The 23,821-nt window shown below is 39.8% G+C and overlaps 1 protein-coding gene and 1 non-coding gene across 2 annotated transcripts; both read left to right on the forward strand.

Annotated features, from left to right (window-relative positions):
• The first annotated feature begins 5,629 nt into the window (after nt 1–5,629).
• On the forward strand, nt 5,630–20,364 carry WDR88 (WD repeat domain 88). Its single transcript, XM_063141433.1, has 11 exons — nt 5,630–5,770; nt 5,881–5,991; nt 6,840–6,928; nt 10,211–10,274; nt 12,957–13,095; nt 14,699–14,828; nt 15,206–15,390; nt 17,368–17,450; nt 18,839–18,907; nt 19,188–19,280; nt 20,077–20,364. Exons 1-11 carry the CDS (start codon nt 5,630–5,632, stop codon nt 20,212–20,214), a joined length of 1,242 nt encoding a protein of 413 aa, XP_062997503.1. The 3' UTR covers nt 20,215–20,364.
• A 3,082-nt stretch (nt 20,365–23,446) lies between these two features.
• Nucleotides 23,447–23,520, forward strand: TRNAT-AGU (transfer RNA threonine (anticodon AGU)). Its single transcript has one exon. It is a non-coding gene; the product is annotated as a tRNA-Thr (tRNA).
• The last annotated feature ends 301 nt before the right edge of the window (nt 23,521–23,821 follow it).

Genomic DNA, 23,821 nt, shown 5'->3' on the forward strand with positions numbered 1-23,821 from the left:
CAGTTGGGTTGGCATCAAGAGTGGAAGTGGCAGAAGATCACAGAGTATGACCAAAACAGGTGAGAAACCATTATAAGGCTTATGCTGTGGTAGTGATGGCAGTGGGGGAAAAATCTTACTTCTCCACCACCATGGCATCTGCACAGTGCTATCCAGCGGAGCTCCAAGTGATGTGGAATCTCTTACTGGGGCCCACTTGATACAACCCTCATGGGGCCACTGTGACCAGTTTGCATTTCTGCAGATAAAATTGCTTGGTCACACCAATTAGAGATGCCATAATTTTGGCAGTCAGGGATGGTTGTAACCAGGACACCATCCTGTCTGCTTATTTTGGATATGTTTCAGCTTGTACAACCTGAGAATGTGCACAAGCTCCTTGGAACTTCAAGGCCTATCACCTGTACTCTAGATCCCTGTCCTTCCTGGATATTAAAAGCTGCTAGGACTGCTGTAACTCTCTGGCCCTTGGAAGTGATTAATACTTCCCTGATGGAAGGAGTCATTCCTACTAGCCTTAAATGGATGGTGGTGAGACTTCTGTTGAGAAAGTTTAATTCTGAATCTTATAGTCTCAGATAATTATTGCCTGGTATCAAATGTTCCACCCTGATAGCTAAACTGTCATCAGTATGCAGAGGATACATAGTTCTATCTCGTTTTTTGTTTCTAACTACTAATTCAAGAGCTGTCTGGAGGTAGTTTGGGGATAAATTACGGCAAATAAACAGAAACTTAATCCAGATAAGGTGGGGAGACCAATTCCCTGGATGGAATTGTTTAATCCATTCTGGATGGAGTTGCACTCCCTCTGATGGATCCAATTCGCAGCTTCCTGGAGTTGATACTACGGTATCTGTGGAAACTCAGGTAAGTGGCATTGACAAGGAGTACTTAACAGTTTAGGCTGATGTACCATGAACGTATATGGGGAAGTGCTGGTGTTTACCTTTTAAATGCTGAAACGATTTGGGACCATGTTCCTTAACAGGCTGTTTGCACCCATATGAGCCTGCCTAAACCCTGAGATCAGCTACAGAGACCTTGCTCACAGACTTACCAGCACGTACAGTTAGGTTGGCCGAGATTCAAGACAGCCTTTTTAGTGGTGGCCTCCTCATCTACAGAATTTCCTCCCTAAAGAAATATATTTGGTCTCTTTTGGTTTTCCTTCAGATGAGCCTTAAAGACGTGCTTGTTTCAACCTGGCTTTGCTGTGGGATTGCTTTAACTGTTTTAGAGTATTTCTAATTGCTTGCTAGGCTGATGTTTTGATGATTTTGCTTTTTTAGCTGTTAGGTTTATGGATTGTTAAAACTATTTTCGGTTTTAATAATTTGGAGTTTTATGGTATTGTTTATATTTTTCTAGTTGTATGCTGCTTTGAGAGAACTTTTAGTACTGAAATATCCCATAGTACGAGAACTCAGTGATTTGATGAAATAGATGGGCAGTTGATTCCAGATACAAAAGAAAAGAGACATTTTTTTCTCACACAGCACATCGTTGATGGAATTTGATGACGCAATACGTGGTCATCTGCTGCTTTCGATAAATGATTGAAAACAGGATAAATTAATGAATAACAGGACTCATCCTCACCAGGACGGACAATTATTATATGGAACGTCCATGTTTGGAGACAGTATACCACAGAGGTTGCAATCATACTCCTTATGTGGGAGTAAGCCCCATTGAACACAAAGAGATGTATTTCTGAGTAGAGACTCAAGGAGGGAATGAGGACAAGCACAATAACTCTGCACCCTTCAGTCTCCATCCTTGTTGCCCTGACTGCACTGTGCAATGTAGAACCTTGATCCATGGATGGAGGCGGCTCCTTGTTGCAGATGGTCGCCCTTACTGGGCTGGTGCTACCATTAAGCCAACTAGGCAGCCACCTAGGGCTCAGACCTCAGAGGGGCACAGTACTGACCTTTAAGGGGCACAGTTTTATACAAATTGGCTGTTTTAATAAAAAAAACCCAATATGCTCAAGTCTTGTGCTTTTTATTTTTTCTACAAAACATCTGTTCTTAAAAATTGAAGTTGGCAATTTTTGGGGTGTGTGTGTGTGCAAGTAGCTCGCCTTGCTTAGGGCACAGAATAGTCTGGCCCTAGCCCTTAACACCTATTGGGCGATATAGGGGGACAGAGCTAGCCCACTGGGCTACCCAAATTATTATTATTATTATTATTATTATTATTATTATTATTATTATTATTTATATAGCACCATCAATGTACAGCTTAAGAATGTCTGAATAGCGTATAAACTGCAATAAAGGACCATTTGCTTTGAAAAGCAGTATAAAGGTATGTTTTAGTATCCGCGTTAGCCCTACGTCGACTAGGCCCACTGAAACGAATGAGACTTAAGTTAGGCACCACTGACTTCTGTCTCATTCATTTCAATGGGCCTACTCGACGTAGGGCTAACATTGGATACTTCCCCGGGTTTTCAGATGATGTCTGTCTCGCATGCATTTAAGGGAATAAAACAAAACACACACACCCAAAAAAAGTGGGGGACGGGGAGAAAAACTGAGGCACGTCGTGGTCAGAGGAGGCAAAAAGGGTGGCTGAGGGGAACAAAAGACGCAGGAAATTTTTTTCCCTGTTTAAATTATTATTTTTCTCGTGACGGAAGCGAAAGGAATGGAGTGTGAGCCAAGCCGGTTGCTAAGGGCTTGAGGAGGCGTCGTCGTCCACGGGGGAAAGGCGACCGGAGAAGCAGTCTCCCCCTCAGGATGCCTCCGCCCGGGATCCGCCGGAACGACCCCTTGGCCACTTCGGCCCAGTCGCTGCAAAATTGGGAGGGGGACCACGAGAAGCTTGCCAAGGTGCGGCGGAAAAGCAGGCCGAGCCGCCTCCTCCCTCGCCTAAATTTTGTGAGGGAAGTTTGAGCGGAGCGTCGGGGGGGGGGGGGGCGTCATCGACGTCGTCTCTAGATAAGCGAGAAGGAAAGCAGGCCGCACTTTTAGATTTCCTATGCTGAGGAAAGGGGATTAGTAGAGAGTTTATTTCTTTTACTAAATGGTTTTATTTATTTTATTATTTATTAAAACATTTGGATCCCGCCTTATACCATTGGGATCTCAATGATACCAGCTAAAATGTATTGATATCCCCCCCACCCCACCGTCCCTACCCTTCCTCCAGAGAGGTGTGGTGCTTGTAAAACTTTTCTTGTTTTATATTATATTGATATTTTTGGGCAATAATAATAATAATAATAATAATAATAATAATTTATTATCCGCCTCTCCACTTGGATCAGTGAATATAAAACACATTAAAAACTGATTATAAACACCATACATGATTAAAACACACTAAAAACTGATTATAAACATACCATACATGATTAAAACACACTAAAAACTGATTATAAACATACCATACATGATTAAAACACTGAAAACTGATTATAAACATACCATACATGATTAAAACACACTAAAAACGGATTAGAAACATACCATACATGATTAAAACACACTAAAAACGGATTAGAAACATACCATACATGATTAAAACACACTAAAAACGGATTATAAACATACCATACATGATTAAAACACACTAAAAACTGATTATAAACATACCATACATGATTAAAACACTGAAAACTGATTATAAACATACCATACATGATTAAAACACACTAAAAACGGATTAGAAACATACCATACATGATTAAAACACACTAAAAACGGATTAGAAACATACCATACATGATTAAAACACACTAAAAACGGATTAGAAACATACCATACATGATTAAAACACACTAAAAACTGATTATAAACATACCATACATGATTAAAACACACTAAAAACTGATTATAAACATACCATACATGATTAAAACACACTAAAAACTGATTATAAACATACCATACATGATTAAAACACACTAAAAACTGATTATAAACATACCATACATGATTAAAACATCCTTAAAACAACCTAAAAACATTCTAAAATTTCACTGGATAGGCCTGCCGGAAAAGTAGCCTTGAGTACCTTGGTAACAAAAAAACAGTGGGAGATTATTAAAAAAATCAATATGGTTCTTCACCCCCCCTCCCCTTTTTATCTTCACCCCTATTTTATCTTCACAAGAACCTTTGGGGTAGATCAAGCCAAAAGAAAGGGAGCGAGACCAGCCGAGGGACAATGACTGAGCTGAGATTTTAATGCAGCATCTAATCTGAAACGGTTAAGCGCATATTTTAGGACATGACTAGATGAGACAGCAAGAGAGGGCTGCCTGTGTTTTTGTTTTTGTTTTAATTAATCGCAAATAGGGCAGGGGGGAGATTTAATCAGAACTCTGGTGCTGCTAGGGGAGCTGGGAGTTAAATTGTTCCTTTGCCATTTCCCCGATACAAATTGCATCCGCTTCTGCACAGGTATTAGCCCTACTGGGCAAATAATACACCTTAGGTGTTGATCATCATCATCATCATCAATGTGGAATATAATTATTCTACACACACACACAACTGCATGGGGGGGGGGAAACAGCAATAAGAACAGCATCTTTCATTTCACTCATTACATATCTATACCACCAATAGCCAAAGCTCTCTGGGCAGTTTACAAAGATTAAAAACTTCAAAAATACAATATTGTACATAATATAAACATAATTTATTTGCAAACGTATGAATGCACACATAAACATGCACATTATTTTGAATAACTACAGTGTATATATGCAAAACAATCCTAGTGAAATATCCTCTCTTTGGAGGTTTGCTAAAGCCTGAACCTAAAGTCAGTGTGTGTGAAAACTTGGTACTGCTATTAACATCCTGAATTGCACGAGTGTTGCTTCCCACAAGTAAAATCTGCAGATATTTTTCATCTTCAACTGTGACCACACAGCAGATGCAGAGCTCCATCAGACGAGCGTTTTATTGCACGCTCATTACTGGGCACTCACAGTTTTTCACGGGTCCCTCTCACAACGTTGTCTGCCTCCCACATGCTTCCAGCCCCTTCTAGCCTTCTTCGCACAACAAAAAAATACCCAGTAAGTCTGACTTATTTTTTAAGACGGAAGTTGCTGCTATCTTCTGCTGTGTGCAGGAGAAGCAGCACGATCTCACAACGGCTCACTGAATGGGCCACAAGCAAGTTGTTTACTTCCTCTTTCAAAAGAGGAAGTAATGAGGGACAAAAGCACGGGCAGAGAAGCGACGGTAAACAAAACGATTCTCCCCTGTGTGATGATGCTCGTAATGTATGAACAGGCTGCTGGCTTTGGGGGCCAATGTTAAGCTAGTGGAGGATTGAAAGTTTTATTACACATTTCAGTCTGGATTGGACTCTGTAGAATCAACAGTTACTTGGCACAGTTACTTCCAATATTATTTATATTGTACAGTATGGAATTTCACATCATGAAGGGTAGTATAGAAATATTTTAAATAAATAATAAAATAAATAAAATAATGGGCAAATAATTAATCCTAGGAAATAATGACATCAACAGAGCTGCCCTAACAAATAAAGAAGACTCCCCTAAGATGATAAGAATAAAGTATCTTCTGGGTAAGGCAGCTTTTTTGTACAGAGGCCAGATATTAATGTTTTGAGGAAGCACTAATTACGAAGCATGTGGCAGCCACTCCGCACAACCAGCAGCATGCTGCCAAGGAGCAAAGTGGCCTGTGCAGAGATTGAATGTAGACTGCAGTGCACCACTTGTTCTGGATTCATGTGGATCAGTATCAGAAAGAAGTTAGCAGTACAGAAGGTATTTCTAATTAGGTTAGTGTAGCTCATACAGGCCTCTTCTAGATTTGTGTGTCTACAAAAGCAATGACAGGAGATTAAAAATGAAATCTTTGTTCTGTTCTTTCACAGATTCATTATAAAATTCTAAAAGGTCATTCAGATGCTGTTACCTCCTGTCATTTCTGTTTTGATGATACAAAAATTCTTTCTGGCTCTTACGACAGCACAGTGAAACTCTGGGTAAGTTTGTTACAAACCTGAAGCAGCAGCTCTAAGCCAGCACACTATTCTAAAGTCTGAGCCATAATTTATCACCTTTAAACTTTCATTATTGAAAGTCCCAAATTGTTATGATTTCTCTAAACTACTTGAAACAAGGGTACATGCCTAAGATTTTGTTATTTTCATTATATATGTAAGACAAGATAGGTTTGGAAAATACAAATAATATCAATGTGTATCACTGGGAAACATTATACTTTGCATTCTGGTAGGTATCCCTGAATCTTTAAATACTGGAGCGTAGGAATGGAGGCTCGGGAATAACGTGTATGGTTGCCCTGTATGGTTGCATTTTCCTTTAAATATTCCAAAGTAGCTCTTGTTGAACATTATGAACTAAATATTTACTGGGACTGAACTGGTAATCAGAAATATTTGATTTATTGGACTTCAAAATCCCAAGTTCTCTGGGTAGTTCAAAGCAGAACTGTTAAGAATATTTTAATGAAAAAAGTATGCTACCCAGTTCACACATTGTTACAAACCATGAGTTGTTGAAAAGATAAGCAGGAGTAAGCATTCATGCTGGTTCCTACGCGCCCACCTGCTCTCGCTGCGCTAAATATCCCCAGATGCTTTGTCCCTGGGCTGTTTATTGTGATATCTGAACCTGGAACTCTAGGTTTTTGGAGTTGAATAACCCAAAGTTTGAACTCATAGTTAAATTGGTAGCAAACATGCACACATGCTCCCACTCTTTCACAGTTACCCAGGGATTGGGTAGGCATGACACGCAAACTGGGCCAGTTTCTTTTTGCAATCTTAATGTACTACTTAATAATCAAACTTGTTTTTATTTATTGAAGGATATTGCCAGTTCTGTCTCTGTTCAGAGTTTTAAGGATAAGCACACTGGACCCATTTCTGAATGCTGCCTGAGTCCTGATAACAAAAGGTAATCATTCTATTTTATTTTATGTATTAGTAATTCAGTAAAACTGATTACATATTGAACTGAATTATCCATTTTACAGCACCTGTGAAGAGAACAATGACAAAACAGAACAGACAATGCAGCAATAGGGAAATTCCAATTTAATTCAATGGACTTGCGATTTTGCCAAAATATGCAACCATTTTTTCTACTATGAAGTGACACACTCAAAGGCCATGTTTGAATGTTCATCCACGACTTCAAGTTCTGGATGAGCATCATGGCTGTGTGCTCCTCCCTTGCCTCTCCCCATCATTCCTCCTATTGCACACCGGCTTTGGCACAAAGATCCTGGCTTGCATTAAGCTAGAATTCTCCATTATGTCTGAAATCTGGTTCAATGTCAGTTAACAAACCATGATAACATGTCAGGATCTCTGTGCCAATGGGGAGTGTGTGTGTGTGTGGGTAGGGCAGAAAGAGAAAGAGGAATATGTGCCTGTGGTGCTCATCCAAAGCTTCATGTGAATGTATCAATACAGTTTTAGGCTTCAAATGGTTCCCTGCCCAATACATATTTGAGAAATGCAGGGGGTGTTTTAGGCGTTCTGAACAAATGCTTACGTTGAACTGCAAGGTGAAGTACAGAGCAGGCAAAGGCTGATGCTGGCTTCATCTGCCTCCGATACAAAGGGAGCAAATACCTTCAGAATTGAGTACAGACACAGGAAGAAGTATGCATCACCTGCCCATCTGTCCTAGAGGGTGAATTTTACACATACATGCACAAAAATGTTAAGGGGAGAATAGCATCAATTGTAACCTTTCAAGGCAGTCAGCTTGCTTGCATAGTTTTAAGAGTTGTAAACCTACAAAATAAGGGCATGTCTGCATGTCACCATCATCCACTCTGAGCCTGGTGCTTCAACACAAAGCAAAAATGAGAGAACAGAGAAGCAAGGAAACCAGAATTTCAGGCAGTTGCACCTGAGTCAAGAAGATTCCATGTGGCCCAGGATTTCAAGCATAGGCAGTGAACCTATGAACACCAGTTGCTGGAGAACATGGGCAGGAGGGTGTTGTTGCTTGTGTCCTTCTCGTAGGTTCCTGATTGGCTGGTTGGCCACTGTGTGAACAGAGTGCTGGTCTAGGTGGACCCTTGGTCTGATCCAGCAGGGCTCTTATGTTCTCATAATATCGCTCTTTTCTCTATGGACTGTTCCTTGGGTACATTCCAAACGATTAATGTATCTTCTGTGTGGATAACTGGCTGTTTGGCAGATGGGTGCACAGACACCTCCTAGAGGCACTCAATGAGAGCAACTGACGAAAACTGTTTCTGGAGATGTCCTGTGTTTCAGAGCCAAGCCTGAGAAAGGTGATAAGGTGGCTTGATCATGGCTCTTCTGGGAGCCTAATCTTTCTTTTCTTCCGATATCTATTTGCCATAGTGCTGAAGTGCAAATGCCAGTGTTGAAAGATTTTAGTGGAGAATCAGCAAAGAGCATGAAGAGTCTCTGGAAAAGTCTGTCTTTTAAAACTCCTTCCATTAAAAAAAAAAGCAGTATGTGTAATTAAATCAATACTTTCCCATTATGGCAAATTAATTAATTGTAGAAAATACATTAGCTATCTAATCTAGCTATAAAAATTAAGTCCATGATAATACAATTGTCTTTCTTCTGTTTTCAAAACTTCAGTATTTGAAATTTCTTCTCATGTCTTCTTTATTATTGCAATTGATTTTAAAATGTCTCGTGAAAAAACATGTTTGTATAATGAAAGTATGTTGCTATTGCATTAGTTATCAAAACACTAAGAGACCATTATCGCAATGGTGCTTATGTTCTGGGTTTTTCATACTAAAATGATATTTTAGTATAATGGATGGTGCTGAAAAATAAATGGTAGCAGACACCTCTTACACAAAATCACCCGTTTTGGGTAAATGTTATTGAATATTTTTGTGCTGTTTTTTTTTTTAATGGTGTGTTAATGACAGAGCAGTTGCCAAGCAACATCAGCTGCTAGAAAATATATGGTGAAATTACTCTTGGAAAATCTCTTATCGAAACAGCACATACAACTCAAAGTTAGGACGGTGGGGAGTGCGATTCTATAGTATGTGAGGTTGCCACAATAATGAAACTAACACTGGTGTAACGTAGTTGTGATCCTGTACACAACCAACACCAACATAACACCGCAACGCTCTAGCCATAGAAACAAAAGTTATTCTAGCAGCAGCAGCAACAGTAGCAGCTTTCCTGGCAATTTTGCCTCCCCATGCCCCCACAAGGTTACTCACCAACAACAGCTCCACACTAACAATGCTTGTGGTGAGCTCAACCAGTTTATGCAGTCACTGTAACACTGTGCTCTGCTGGCGCAAGGGAACTCATAAGCGATTCTATCCCACCCAGAGGCCATAACTAAATGAGAGGCTTATTGTATAAATCATGTATAAGTTGCGTGAGCAACTTGCAACTCCTCTAGCCCCACATTTTTTCTCCTATAAGCCTATGAAAGTGAGACAAAAAATGTAACTCATTATAGCCAATTGGTTCCATATATATTTGTTAAAGTTATTCATCCCAATTTCCAGTCTTCAGGGTGCTGTGTTGGTGCTGCCTCCCTCTCAAACCCCGTGCTATCCCTCTCCTGGGGTGGCATTGGGTAATCCTGACGCTGAGGAAGTAGCACTGGGTTTCGGGGCAGCCATCTGGGTACTGGAGCTGACCCCAACTTCTTCCTGGTGGAAGATGACCAATCGCTGGTTGCCTTCCACCAGGCACTGCCCCCGAGGTTGGCCCCAGAGTGATGTCAGAGGGCAGAAGCACCGTGTTAACGTCACTCCATTTGAAAAAGTTGGGCTAAATCCCTGACTTTTTCAAATCACAGCATTGCGCAGAACTCCCATGGTGGCTGCAAAACTGTGCTTGCATCATCTCACCGATGCAGCGCAGATCCACAGCCACCACGGGGCTTTCCTCATGTATAGACAGCCGCTGAGTGTAGCTGGAATAGAGTAAACAAAACAGAGCCATTATTTATTTGTTTATTACATTTTTATACTGCCCATCAGCTGAAGCTCTCTGGGCAGTCAGTGCACAATTAAAAACCATAAAATACAAGTATAAATTTAAAACATTAAAAGTTTAAAAGGCTATATGAAGATATATCATATCTGGGTACTATACATGATATCAGATTAATTTGTCCAGAACAGAGAGAGAGATAAAGCATATGTATAAATTATTTGTTTTTGCTAACTTTGAATATGCATATGTGCTTAATGTTTAGGTTGATAACAGCGTCATATGATAAAACTCTAAAGGCCTGGGATACTGAAACCGGGAAAATGCTTGTACGTATGTATTCATTTTTTTAAAAAAGCCTGTTCAGTAACTATAAACTAAATTTTCGTTTCACTAAATATTTATCCTTGCAAACATGTTGATTGGGTGGGAGTGGCTTGGTGAGGGTTGTTGTTGGTGTGGAAAATTCATGGAAAGGGTTATGTATGCTGTCCACCCCAACTATTCACTGCTACATATCAATCCCTCCTGAAGTGGCTTTTCTCTAATAAAAGGGTTGATTTGTCTGTCGGTCTGTTATGGGGCTTTCTATCTTCTTCTTCAAAAAAAATTTAAATCGAAAAGTCAATTTAAAAGACAAAAAAAATCCAATTAATTTACAATTAATACAATTAATTTACTGAAAGCGGCCCAGCCAAACAGAATAGTATAAGAACAGCAGCAGAGATAGATTAGATTAAAAGGCTTGGGAAAATAAATTTTAAAAAGTCCCTGCTTGGTGCCAAAATGATATTAGAATGAGTGCTGTGTTAGCCTCTTTGGGGAACTCATTCCATCAGAATGTGTTATACATGTTTTAGTTCAACCTTAAAGACCTCATTCAGTTGATACAGGTTTTGATCGTGCAGTTAAAAAGGCAATAAAAAGCAATAATTACATAAGGTAGAAGTGTGCTTGTTTGATGTTTGTATATTTGATTTCTAACTAGGATTAATCTTGAACCAGTTATTTAATAACCCTGAACTCCCGGTTAAACAAGATTGGGGGAAAATAATGTGCATCTTTCTTTAGAATGTTCTGAGGCATAAATAATTTAATATTTTTTTCAATGGATCAAGTCTCTTCTTTTTTGTGTGGATAAACTGTGGGCATGGCCTAGTCTTTGCATTTGCACTCTTCGTCAGTCACAGTTGTACAGAACTTCCATCTCTATTTTATTTCTCTTCTCCTGTATCTCTATAAAAGCAAAGCAAATATAAATTTAAACCCCCAAATGAAATTAAATAAAATAGATTTTTGGGGGGGTCATGATTATGTGGCTGATGTTTACCTGGCTGAGCCTACTGTTTTTAGAACAGGGAGGTGAGAGTAACTGGCAAGAATACTGAGCCCAATTTTGCTTGACTTAAGCATGCAAATGCTGGGTTGCAACTTGTAAGAACTTGAAAAGCTGTTAAATTATAGGTTGCCTGGTCCCAGAAAAAATGGTTGGAGGGTCAGGTTTTGGGGTTTTTTGGGGTGATGGTGGTGTTTTTTGGGTTTTGGGGTTTTGTTTTTTTAAAAAAGCTTGCCAGAGAATTTGCAGGAAATGAGTATATATCTAGGCATCTCTTTTTTTTCTTTTCCAATCTGATTTTGGAGAACTCTTGTAAAGTAAAAGATAAGAAAGAGCAAAGTGAAACTTTCTGTTTTGAAATAGCTTTATGAAATCATAGAGCCAAGCTAGATGAGGAATGTGACGTGTGTGAACTGGTCTTCCATCCTTTCTCCTGTGGGGAGAAAAATAGTTGGGGAACACTTTTGATTGGGAAAACAGCACACAAGTACAAAAGGGTTAAATAACGCTGCTGTACCAGTCAAATTTGAGCCCCCTTTTCTTTCAGTAAAAGGGGGAAATGTTTAGAGATTGCTCATGTTTCTATGTCTCACCTAGTTTGACCCTGAATTAGAGATAACTCAGCAACTTATTAAATTATTTTCCTCATGCTATGGCTAAGTATGGTATATGATATTTCCAGTGGAACTAAAGCTAGTCATGACTAAGCCCCATTGAAACCAGTGGAACATGAGCAGGTGAACACCTTGGTGGTACTTCTTGATTCATCATAGTCATTAGAGACCTAGGTGGCCTCCATGGCACAGAGTGCCTCCTACCAATTCTGGATGGTAGCCCAGCCAGCTGCGAACTTATCTGGAAAGGGTTAGCCTACCATGAGTAGTCTTTGGTCTGGTAACCTCTAGCTTAGATGATTGCAATGTATTGTGTGTCAGGCTGCCTTTGAAGATGGATCAAAAACTCTAGTGCAGAAATCAGAAGCGAGGTTGTTGACTGAGATGTGACCGTATAAGTCCAGTCCTGGCTCAACTGCACTGGTTGTTAATTTGTTTCTGGGCCAAATTCAAAGTGCTGGTTTTCACCTATAAGGCCCTACACACCTGAAGTATTGCCTCTCCCCATACGAACCCACTCTTCTCTGTGTACCCCCTTCTAGAGTGGGTCATTTTTGTGATAACCCTGCATTTATGGAACACTGTTTCCAAGGAAGCTCACTGTCCTCTTTTCAGAACCAGGCAAAGATGTACTTTCCCAGGCATATGGACATTGGTTATGGCCTGTGTTATGGGCTGCTTTTGTTCACATAAGGAGAATGAGATTTGTAGATGAACACTTTTTTTGTATGGTATTGTTTTTAGATTATGTTTTATGGTGTTAATTTTTATTTGTATTATTGTTCTGATTATGGTTTATATTGATTTTGTTTTTTTCTGTTATATATGATTATGGATTTCTCTCTCGCTCTGTGTGTGTGTGTAAATTGCTTTGAAACTGCTTTTTGCGGTGGGAAATGACACATAAATTTAATTGATAATAATAGTTGTGACTCACAGCTGATACAGGCCTACTGGTATCACTTAGTCACAACTAACTTTAGCTAGTATTTATATGTTTGGGCCTTAGTTAATAATTAACCTGAAAGAATAAACTCAAATGGCTTTTGTTTCTTCTCTAGTGGTCTCTAGAGCAGGATGGCCTTCTAACTTCATGTCATATTTCTCATGACGGTAAATATGTTGCCTCTGGATCAGATATGGAAAATGCTTTGTTCATCTGTGATGCAGAAAATGCTAAACAAGTGGCATTCTTCAGAGGTAACATTTTAAAACTTTGGTTAATGTCATTTTCTTTATACCTAGTGAGAAAGTCATTTGAAACAACCTTGTGCAGGACACAATCCTGTTAATCTACACCCTTTTCTGTTTGCATACTGATGGATGTGTGTGGTCACTCGTCCAAAAGCTTCAGTGACTCTTATTATATGCTTTTCTTGACAATTGATGGGTGTATGGTTATATATTGCAAAAATCAAGTTAGTTTACAGAGTAACCAATGAAGTAGTGGCTCAGTTCGCATGATCAACAAGCCCCTGCTTGTTTTAATTGACAATGTGTGTTGGCCACCATTTCCCTAATTACCTGTCAGGGTGTGGCTTGTTGTGTTATCCGAACTTGGGCAGCATGGCTTTTTTCATGATAAACTGTGCCCTGGCAGATAGTTAGGGAAATGGTGGCTGGGCCAAGCCGGCATGCGCCACCAAGTAAAACAAACCATGGTGGCTTAATTTGATTGTGCAAACTGGGTAAGTATGTATGAGCCAGTTTGCAATTCATACTACAATTCCTAGGTTGTTTAATCCAGGAATTGCTGGGGATGAATAAAGCTACAAGTGTGCTGCCTCCTACATGCTCATCATTTCCACTTTCAATTAACAACCCAGGTATGTTCCTGGGGTGTTCTGTGACATGCAAACCAGGACATACTGAAGTGTTTATGGGTTAAACAATTGAGAGTAAACCCAACAATTACCCATGGTTTGTTGTTGGGTTAACTCTGGGTTGTTTAACACAGAAATAACCCAGAGTTTCTGGGTTCTCATGACATGAAACAATCCAGGAATGTTCCTGAATTAATTGAAAGTGGAAAAAAACACTGCACAGGAGACAATGGACTTGGGGCAACAGGCTCCTCGCTTTGTCTGTCCATGGCAATGCCAGGAATTGCAGCATGACATGCAAACTGGGTCTTCATGTGTGGTGTGTGTGTGTGTGAGAGAGAGAGATAGAGAGAGAGTAAGGGAGAGAGGGGGATAAATAAATAATTCTCTCCGGTATACAGTGTTATTGAACTAAATGGGCCAACTGAATTAACATAGCAATTCCCTCACTGCTTCACCATTATTGAATTGCCATTTTGCCTTGTATTTAGATCAGGAGTGGGCAATCCCTGTGGGTTAGAGGGCCATATTGCCACACACACCCCCAGAATGCACCGGGGGCCTTACCCATCACTGCGAAATTTGCTGTGGTGGCAGCCAAAAGGTGCCGATTGTGCTTGAAAACAACGGATACATTCCCCAAGTGCCTTATTTTCAAACTAAAAATTGTACCCTTTTTTGCCACTGTCATTGCAAATTTGGTGGTGAGGGGCACTAACAAAAGGCTAGGGAAGCCATATGAGGCCTGCAGGTTGTATGTTGCCCACCCCAGATCATTAGTTGTTGCATTTGCAGTATTGAGTGGAAGAAACTTAGATTTTTTTAAAAAAACAACAAAACCAATAAGCTAAAATCCAGGTGTGAGCAGCCATCAAAATAGGTGTTCGCTATTCCCATACATAACAAAACGCCCCTGCCCCAAAGAGCTTGCAGTATATTATATTCAGTGGTGCAAAATTGCAGAGTATTGTTTGTTTCAGACTATCACAGAAGCACAGTGAAAAGATGCCGGTTTGATCCGCACAATCAGCGCGTAGTTACAGTATCATCTGACATGTCTATAAAGTTCTGGGATATTATCGCAAGGTCCACCACAGTCACAATTGAACGGTAAGAAACGATGATGCAATGAATGATGTGGCTGTCGTTAAGTCTTCTTCCTCAGTGTAAAATTGAGAGAGGGTAGCCTGGTCAGAGACCCAGCTCATAACTCTTTTCTTATCTCTCATGTCCAAATTGGTGTTACTTGCGCTTCACGCTGGTGGTTCTCCAAAGCTATCCTTATTGACTGAAAGTAAAGCAGAGTGTTGTATGCTTACAAATAATGGCATCAGAAGCAATGAGGTTTGCCAGGAAAAGCAGTAACTTGCTTGTTGATATTTTCTGCAATCGCACTGCAGAGGTCAAATAGCCCACTTGCTTTATAGATGAGTAAACCCTGTAAATAGTATAGTATCTCACTGCAGTGATTTTTATATCTCTTTCAGGGCACACAACAATGCAATTTCAGATTGCTGTTTTTCCTTGGATGGCCATTACTTGTGTACAGCAGGTTGGGATGAAGACATAAAGTTATGGGATATCAGAACAGGAGAGTTCCGTTCTCATGGGCCCATGATATTGGAGCAAGGTCATATAGGTATTGTTGGCTGCTGTGATATTAGTAAAGATGGTGAGTTATATAAAACAATTTTATGGCATCTTCTACATCTACACATATGTATAGGATGTTTATTTCAGATGAGTCACAAGGGTGCTGTTCAAACCACTAATTCACTTCTCACTCTGAAAATGAAATGGTTTTCCATTTTGATTAAATGGTTGCTCATGTAATTGAGGTAAACTGAACTTGATGATTTGTGTTGCTCTTTAATCAGCCTTCTAAAACGCTCCTTAATTGATATATTCATTAAGATTTACTGTTAAGAGGACATGTGTGAGTAGAGAAATAAAATGTCAAGATATCTAATCTTCTGAATGCTCACTGCTGTTCTCTTATGTTCCATCATTTTTAGATAGCCAAAGGACCAGAAACTGTCACTCCAGAGCTAATTTAATGTTGGTAGAATTCTTGCCATCCTGAAGACACTCACCAAAATCATTGTTGCTGGTGGATGGGTGAAGAACTATTCCACCAAATCTTAAATGGTTATTCTCACCCTCATCCATTCAGGCATTGGTTATCTTTTTATTAGTTACCTGGTAGTTACTGACCACATAATATTTTATATATGACTGTATCATTTAATCATACTGGGACAAATTAGGCTCACATTGGTTGTGTGATAACCTATGGCCTGATCCTGTGAGGCAAAGGGCAAGTTCACACATCACACTAAGCCACCCTGAAGATAAGCCATTGTGGGTTGTTTGTTTGCTCGAAAACACAACTTACTCCTGACAAATGATCCCATGGGTTGTTTCCTCCTTATTCCTCCCAAACATTCCTGGCATGCAGCCAGATGCCTTTGCAGCAGAAACCCTCATTTCCTTGTTGCTTGGGTCAATTCGTCTGCTGGGGTTACTGGTTCATGAGGTAAACGCCCCCTCCCCACCAACTCCCACATCAGATTGGCAAATGCATATAATTTTCTGACCCCTTATAAACATTGTAACATGTTCACATTCTTTATTAATATTTTTAAAAAGGGGTCTTGCGCAAGTGTGCAGAAGCGCATTACTGCTTGTCCACTATTTAGTCTAGCATACAATACCCCCTTTTGTCAATGTCTTTGTCAATTTCATCATCCACTTTGGCACTTGCCTTGCTAGCAAACACCTTTTTTAAAAGTAATTACACCCACACAAAAAGCTCCTTCTCCTGCAGCCATCAGCTGCCTTTGGCTTCCTCCCACCAAGCTTTGTGCTTGTCACTTCCCCCCATTGGTCTCTGTTGTTAGCTGTCAGATATACATATGGGTTACAGAGCAATGACGGGAATCGGTAAAGATACACACATTTCATGGCAGAGCAGTAAAGTGAAGAGGGAAATTATGCACATCTCTTAGCTGCAGACTTTCGAATAAGTGCACTTGTCCAAGATCTATTTTAAAAAAAGAAGTTGTGAATACATTTAGGACACTCTCTGGAGTCCTTTTCTCAATTTTTGGGAACACGAGGCAGAGGGCACTGACAAGGGATGAGGGAACATAGCAAGATCACGAGTGGTGGGGGTTTCACCGTCTTGCTGGGCAGCTCTCTAGCCCTTCCCGACAACCCTCGATGAAGTCGCCATCTTGGTTTCAGATGTCACAGCAAGCTATCCTGAAAACAACTGCCCTAAACAGCCCAACAACAAGCCATGGGATCTCACGGCTTGTTTGTGGAAAATAACCCATAATGAAAAACTGCTCCAGGTTTGAACATCACGACAAGCTATCCTGAAATAACCCAGGGTGACAACCCACTATGGCTTATTGTGTTGTGCGAACCAATGTGGAAGCAAATAAGTGTTTATTTATGGTGGGTAGGATGACTGCTGTACCAGAGTAACACTGCAGTCTGTGAGGCTGCAAGCTGACACAGACAGATGCTCCAGAAACATATTTGCTGTAACGCGCAGGAGTACTGAGCTAGTTTTCTAAGTGCAAGGAACTTTCATAAGGGAGCTTTCACTCAGGCAATAATATAATAAAATTTTATATTCCAGCATCAGTTGTGGTATCTGGAGGTTGTGACAAAAACATTGTTATCTGGGATTTACAAGAAGCATATAAAAAGCTAAGTTTAAAGGTACTATATTCATTTTGGCAAAGGTGAACTTAATTTTGCTTCCATAGAAGTTAGCTGTGAAGATCCAACTAACTTTTAGTGATAAAGATTTTTTTAATTTACTTTCCACAATAATGATTCAATGAGCACTTTTGCTTCAACTCATCATGTCGATGTAATAAAAATGTGTCATGTGCCTCCTACATATGTCATTTTAATGTCTTGTTGACAATATTGTTTTAAGCATTGACAAATCCTTTTTTCCTCCCATTTCTTTTATGCCCACAAGTCCCTTGACAGTGCACTTCAGAAACCATCTTCTGGACATCCCACCTGTCTGGCACTCTTCCCAACACCCAAGCTCCACCATTTGCTAGAAGAAATAATTGTCAAGTTGCTAGGCAACTAAAACACAATTTCTAAGATGGTTCATGATCAACCATTATAGTTATTTAGGCCGTTCAGCTGCAATCTTAGACCCAATTATTTGAGAGTAAGCTCCATTGAACTCAATGGGACTTACTTCTGATTAGACATATAGGAGATTGTTCCACCAGTAACCATAACATAATGAGGCGTATGCAAGACAGGGCTATCCAATAATGCTTGATAATTTTTGCTGATATTAGATGAAGACTGAAAGCACTTGGTAAATGGCCCTATGCAGTGAGCAAGGCCCCAATTTATATTGTCCACTTTTTTAATGGATAGAATGATCTATGTATTAGCTATAAGAAGAATCCTTGTACTGAAAAAAATTAATTGAACTGTATTTTTTCCAAAACAATTACCGTATTTCTTCGATTGTAAGACACCATCGATTGTAAGACGCACACTCATTTCAGTACCACCAACAGAAAAAAAAAACCCGAAGACACACCTGCGATTCTAAGACGCACCCCATTTTTAGAGAAGTTTATATGGGAAAAAAGGTGCATCTTAGAATCGAAGAAATAGGGTATGAAAACAATTCTATATGAGGTTCTGTGGAGAATATTTTAAAAGAACATTTAAAATATGGAAGTGTTCAGGAAACAAGAGTATATTTTAGATTATACCAGAAACTCAGATAGCACATAATATACCTATTTTATTCTAAAAGATGCCCCCACTCCCCAAAACAGTTCTTGAATACAGAATGCATTAAAGTTCCGTACCAATAATGCATCTGCAAACGGTTATCATGTAAGGATTTGAACATATGCACAGACATTCACAATTGAAAAGGCTGTTAATAGTATTGAAATAAAGTAAAAATGAAAAGCAACCCTAAACATGTTTATTCAGAAGTATGGCCCTGTGAGTTCAGTGAAACTTACTTTCTAGTAAATGTGTTCAGGATTGTAGCCCAAAATACACCCAGGAAGTTCCTGCTTTTGCCTTGACACTGATAAATTGTTTCTCTGTAGGGCCATGGAGGCTGGGTGACAGACATTGCAATTAGTAGTGACAAGAAGCATCTTGTTTCTTCCTCAAAGGTATCAGTAAACTTATGGAAATAATTAGAAGTTATAGGAAAACAGACTTAAAGGTGTAAATATTTTTGGCATGACCCAGGAGTCAAATTTTAAAGTTAATAAAAAACACTTGCAACTAGTGAAATCTTTCTCTGTGTTTGTAAGTGTGAATGTGTGCAATGTGTAATTTGTGGAATCATGTGCTCTAAAACTGGACATGTTAGCAAGACTTGTATACTTAGAGTGGGAGGGGAAAGGAATGTAATTCTCTTAATTGTTAAAAATGCTCTTAATATTTTAGGACTGTACTGTGAGAGTATGGGACATTGAAAATGCTAATGAGATCCCTGTGGTGATACAAACCATAAAAGCAAGAGGCTCCAGGATAGCTAAGGTCAGTATCTTAGTCAGAACTGATAGATCTTCTTAACTGCTCTCCAAGAAAATCTCTCTCTCTCTCTCTCCACACACACACTCCCTTCACTTTTTTTCTAGCCAGTTCAGATCTCAAGATCCTGTGAGCTCAGGTAGAAGGGGATTGCTCAGGTAGAATCTGCTCAGTTCCACTTCACAATCCTAGAAGCAGCGGGGCCTAACAAGATAATATAATTTGAGCCAGGGCTCAAACCTAGAACTGGTTTTAAATGTCATGCTTGAGCATGTGAAGCAACAATAAAGGAGAAGTTCTTTGAGTAGCAGTTGTAGGAGCTTTGCTTTTCTGCTCCTTGCTGGAAATAACCCAACTGCCGTGTGCTCCAGCACTGTATAACTGAACGGAAGCCCCATCCATCAGACAGAAAACAAAGCGATACTGAGTTGTATGGATTTAGGGTGTGGGTGGGTGCATGATTATAATGTATTGTAACCTCTTTTGATCATTTGATTGAAAGGCAGGATCTTCTAAGTAAGTGAAGACAATGGGTTAGATCCAGGCTATGATTGCAATCCTAGTCCCATTGATATAAATGGGAGCGAAATTCAACTATACTTCCAAGCCTCACCCCTCCAAATCCATTCAAAATGTGGGAGAATGTACTTTGTAGAATGTCTGCATCATAGAGTGATATTCATCTGCATGCATTGCTCTTAGCACTTCCAAAAATAGATCTGTATGCCTATTGGTTTTTAGGATTAAAATGCCACTTGCATGTGAATCATTGATATGTCCATTCCTTTAAAAAAAAATCCAGTGTGAAGAATGTGAGAAGTCTTTCCTGATCTTCCAGAATGATGAAAACAAAGTGGAAACCATGTGTGTTTTCTGTCGACTGGCAACTCGGAAGGCAAATGTCTTACCAGTGCCGCCTCCTTTGCCTCCTGATCTCTAAAGATTTCAGCAATGAACAACTGTTAAAATGCTTGTGTGTGCTTCAATTGTTAAAACAAACCTATGTCTGTAATGTGATGTTTAGAAGATATTTATCTGCATATACAGAACTCTTTTTTTTTAAAGTCCAGACTGAATTTGAAATTCTCACAACCACTTTCCACCCAACTGTGTGGTAATGCCTTAAAATTCATTTTATGCTGAAATCTACGGAGCTGTCTTTTGAGGTCTGTTATTTTCCGCTAGTTGGCAAGCATGAAATAAAAATTCAGCACAATGAAATGCAACATGAAGTGAATTTACACAACTCCTAGCTCCAGGTGGCTCCAAATTTGGCAGCATAGGTTCCAGCTTTGAGATGGATATACATACATGTGTATGCGTGGAGAGAGAACTGTGAGATTTAAGGAACATGGTAAAACGTCTTTTCGACTGTAAATGTGTAAATCTGTATTGCTGCAGAGCTGTTTTCTCCATCACTTCATAGACTAAAATCATGTGGAAGACATCAGGAAATATTAGTGGTTGCCATCTGCTATGCCAATTATTTGTAGGACTTTTTCCAGACATAGTAAATGTAGGTAGTAAGAAAAATGGGAATAACAGAAGAACTAAACTAAGGGATATTCTGAGCGCCAACATGAATTCTGTTCTTTTTAGAAATATGAGATTGCTCAGTAGTAACTGAGTGCTCAACACCTAGGACACTTTTCTCAAAAATGCATTTGTTTTTACATTATGTTTTTATGAGAAACCAATAGTAGAAAATATATACCTGGCCTGCTTTTAAATATGCTTTAATAATGGAATAAATCTGTATCTGATGTAAGACTTTTAAGTGTTACATTGTGTAAATGATATAACTTTTAAACCTTACAAGATGTTTTGTCTCCGGAGTAAATGTAAAGTCTTCCAATAAAATGTTCTTTTAGATCATATATAATCATTTGCCACAATATTCCAATTTCTATGAACCGTCTTAATTAAATATAATGATACTGTATTAAAATGGTTTTAAAGGGCATTATACATGGCTCTGAGGTTATTTCTCATAACACTTTATTGCTGGTGCAATTCAGTTTCACTGAAATTATTATAGTGCTGAGATTGTAGATTGTAGAAACTGCTGGTCCTGATTTATTTAAAATATTTTTGGCTATTAGCACTGTTCTTGTCTGTGGCTTTCTTGTCGCCCTTTCGCTTCAAAGTAAAAAAGATGCCTTTAGACTGGAACCAGTTATTTGTACAGAAATTGACCATGTATAAGTAGTGTAACAGTTATGTTAGATGGGCAAACGCATCTCTTGAAAGGATATTTTGCTCTCCAAATTTGGACTGGTAAGCATGACTAATCCAGGTTTGCCCAGTTACGTCAGAGTGCCCTGCTGCTCCGGATGCTCTTTTAACAAAACCAACTCGCTACACAAAATGCAAACAATACAGAACAAGCTAAATCATTAAATCCTAAATGTCATTTAATCAAACTGAATGCTGCAGCATCCATTACCTGTTTCACCTCCAGGCTGTTTATAAGATGCAGACATGCTCAAACTATATAGCTGTTACAACACATTTAGGACCTAAAACAGCGATGAAGGCATTGATGGAGAACTGAGGCATCTCCAAATAGTCCCGTTGAGTATCGCTTGTGCTCAAAGACATACGACTAGCATTGGTTAGTGCTCCGGTTACAGGGAGGCCGAGCCCCCTTTTGTGATCTAGGGTGGCCATGAGTCCTATTTACAGGGCAACCTTCTCTTAGAAGTACTGTCAGAAGACAGTCCTCTATTTTGGGGGTGACCTTTATGTGAAGGGTCCAATCCATGTCTTTTGTGCTCACTGATTGTAAGCCATTGATTGAGGAGCAGGATAAAACTACTTTAAATAATAAGTAAATGCACAGTTTAACAATAAAAGAACCAGAAGAAGCGACAAAAGTCACCTGACCACAGTCTTTCCCACTATGCAAATCATTGTACTTCTATTTAAATTAGAGCAATTATTTCCAAATATAAATCTATACATATGAAACAACATGCAAATTCTAAGTATTTCTGTGCCCTCTTTTTTGGTGATGCATACCTGAGAGAGACCCTTCTCCCTTTCCAACTGAGGTCATTGGAAGGCATGCTCCTGGTGGTTCCATATGCATCTTTGGCCTGACACATGGACCTTTGGCCCGATTGGAGTCCACCAGGAGAAGAGCCTTTAGTGTGGTGGCCCCTTCTCTTCGGAACTCCCTGGAGGTCAGGCAGGCACCAACACTAGGCTGCTTCCGGCGCCTCCTGTTAACAACTCTTATTTCAGGAAGCCTTCCTCAACTAACCAGCCGCTGTTATTAGTCCTTTGTTTTAAATTGAACAATTTTAATTTGCTTTTTTAATCTTTCTTTTTACTGTTTTGTTCCTATGTGCACCGCTCTGGAATCTATTTTAGATATGGAGCGGTATATAAATATTGTAAATAAATAAACAGCCACCCACCAATATTTGCAACTACTTATATAATGCTATGGCGAAGGACAGTTAAAAATGGTGGGCTCCTGGGAGTAGGGCCACCTTTTACTAAAGTTTTGAGTACTGTCTCGTTTTCTGTACTCCTAGCAGATTTGTCGTGTGATCTGTCATTAATAAATCCTTGAAGAAGTGTAAACAAGCAATGCAGCTATAGTGCATGGTTTTCTTTTAAACTTTGCAATCCTGTAAGCCTCACAGAGTTCTGTGAGCATTACTCCCAGGGAAACGTGTATAGGATTGCAGCATAATCATTTAAAAGAAGACTATGCAGCACACGTGCAACGTAGAATGTCATTGTAAACTAACTACAGAAAGCCATTTTAATGCCCCGATCTTTAGGAAAACTGCGCATAGGAATACGGTGGCTGGGGTGGGTTGGGTTTATGCCCATAATGCCCAAGAATAGACTTCAACGTCTATCCCCTATATCAACAACACTGTATTATAAATTGCACCCTTGGCTTTAGACTTTCTCCCCAACACAAAAAAAATCTACAAATGCAGTAGACCGACTTTGCACACCCCAGCGAGTGCGCCTAGGGGAGGAAATCCACACGCCTATTTTTGATTTTAGCCTTCCCCCCTCGCACCCCCCACTAATCCCTCGCTTTGCCATCAGCACATCACTTTCTCTTTCGGAAGTCAATTGCTGAGCAGACGGAGCTTTCTCTCTCTCTGAGTTACATGAAGCTGGCTCTGCCACTCACCCTAGCGGCTGGCGCCGTGGCTTAGTTGGTTAAAGCGCCTGTCTAGTAAACAGGAGATCCTGGGTTCGAATCCCAGCGGTGCCTGCAGACGTGTGTCGTCTACGTTTTGCGTGTGCTGTTATTACTATTATTTTTTACGCCCACCCAGCGCTCATGGCTGTGCGGGAGAAGAAGCTGCGGAAGGGGAGGCGCTCGGTTCTCGCGGTGAAAGTCGGTGCTTTTAAGTTTTCTTCTCCTACGCTTTGATGCGTAGAAATGGAAAAGGGACATGGCTAGAATTCCTTTGCCTTGTCTGGGCTCTTAGAGTGGACCCGTAAGCAACACTCCCGGCACACAGAAACATGCTAAGGCCACGATCCTGTGGATGTTTAGACAGAAAAAAACT

This window comes from Elgaria multicarinata, chromosome 14 (genome assembly GCF_023053635.1).
Source record: "Elgaria multicarinata webbii isolate HBS135686 ecotype San Diego chromosome 14, rElgMul1.1.pri, whole genome shotgun sequence".
Classification (NCBI taxonomy): Eukaryota; Metazoa; Chordata; class Lepidosauria; order Squamata; family Anguidae; genus Elgaria; species Elgaria multicarinata.

Bases quoted from the DNA above. Each gene is read 5' to 3' on its own strand.
- WDR88 (XM_063141433.1), top strand. From the start codon at position 5,630: ATGTGGCAGCCACTCCGCACAACCAGCAGCATGCTGCCAAGGAGCAAA. The intron at 5,992-6,839 runs GTAAGTTTGTTA...TATTTATTGAAG, and splicing joins ACAGCACAGTGAAACTCTGG to GATATTGCCAGTTCTGTCTC. The intron at 15,391-17,367 runs GTGAGTTATATA...TTTATATTCCAG, and splicing joins CTGTGATATTAGTAAAGATG to CATCAGTTGTGGTATCTGGA.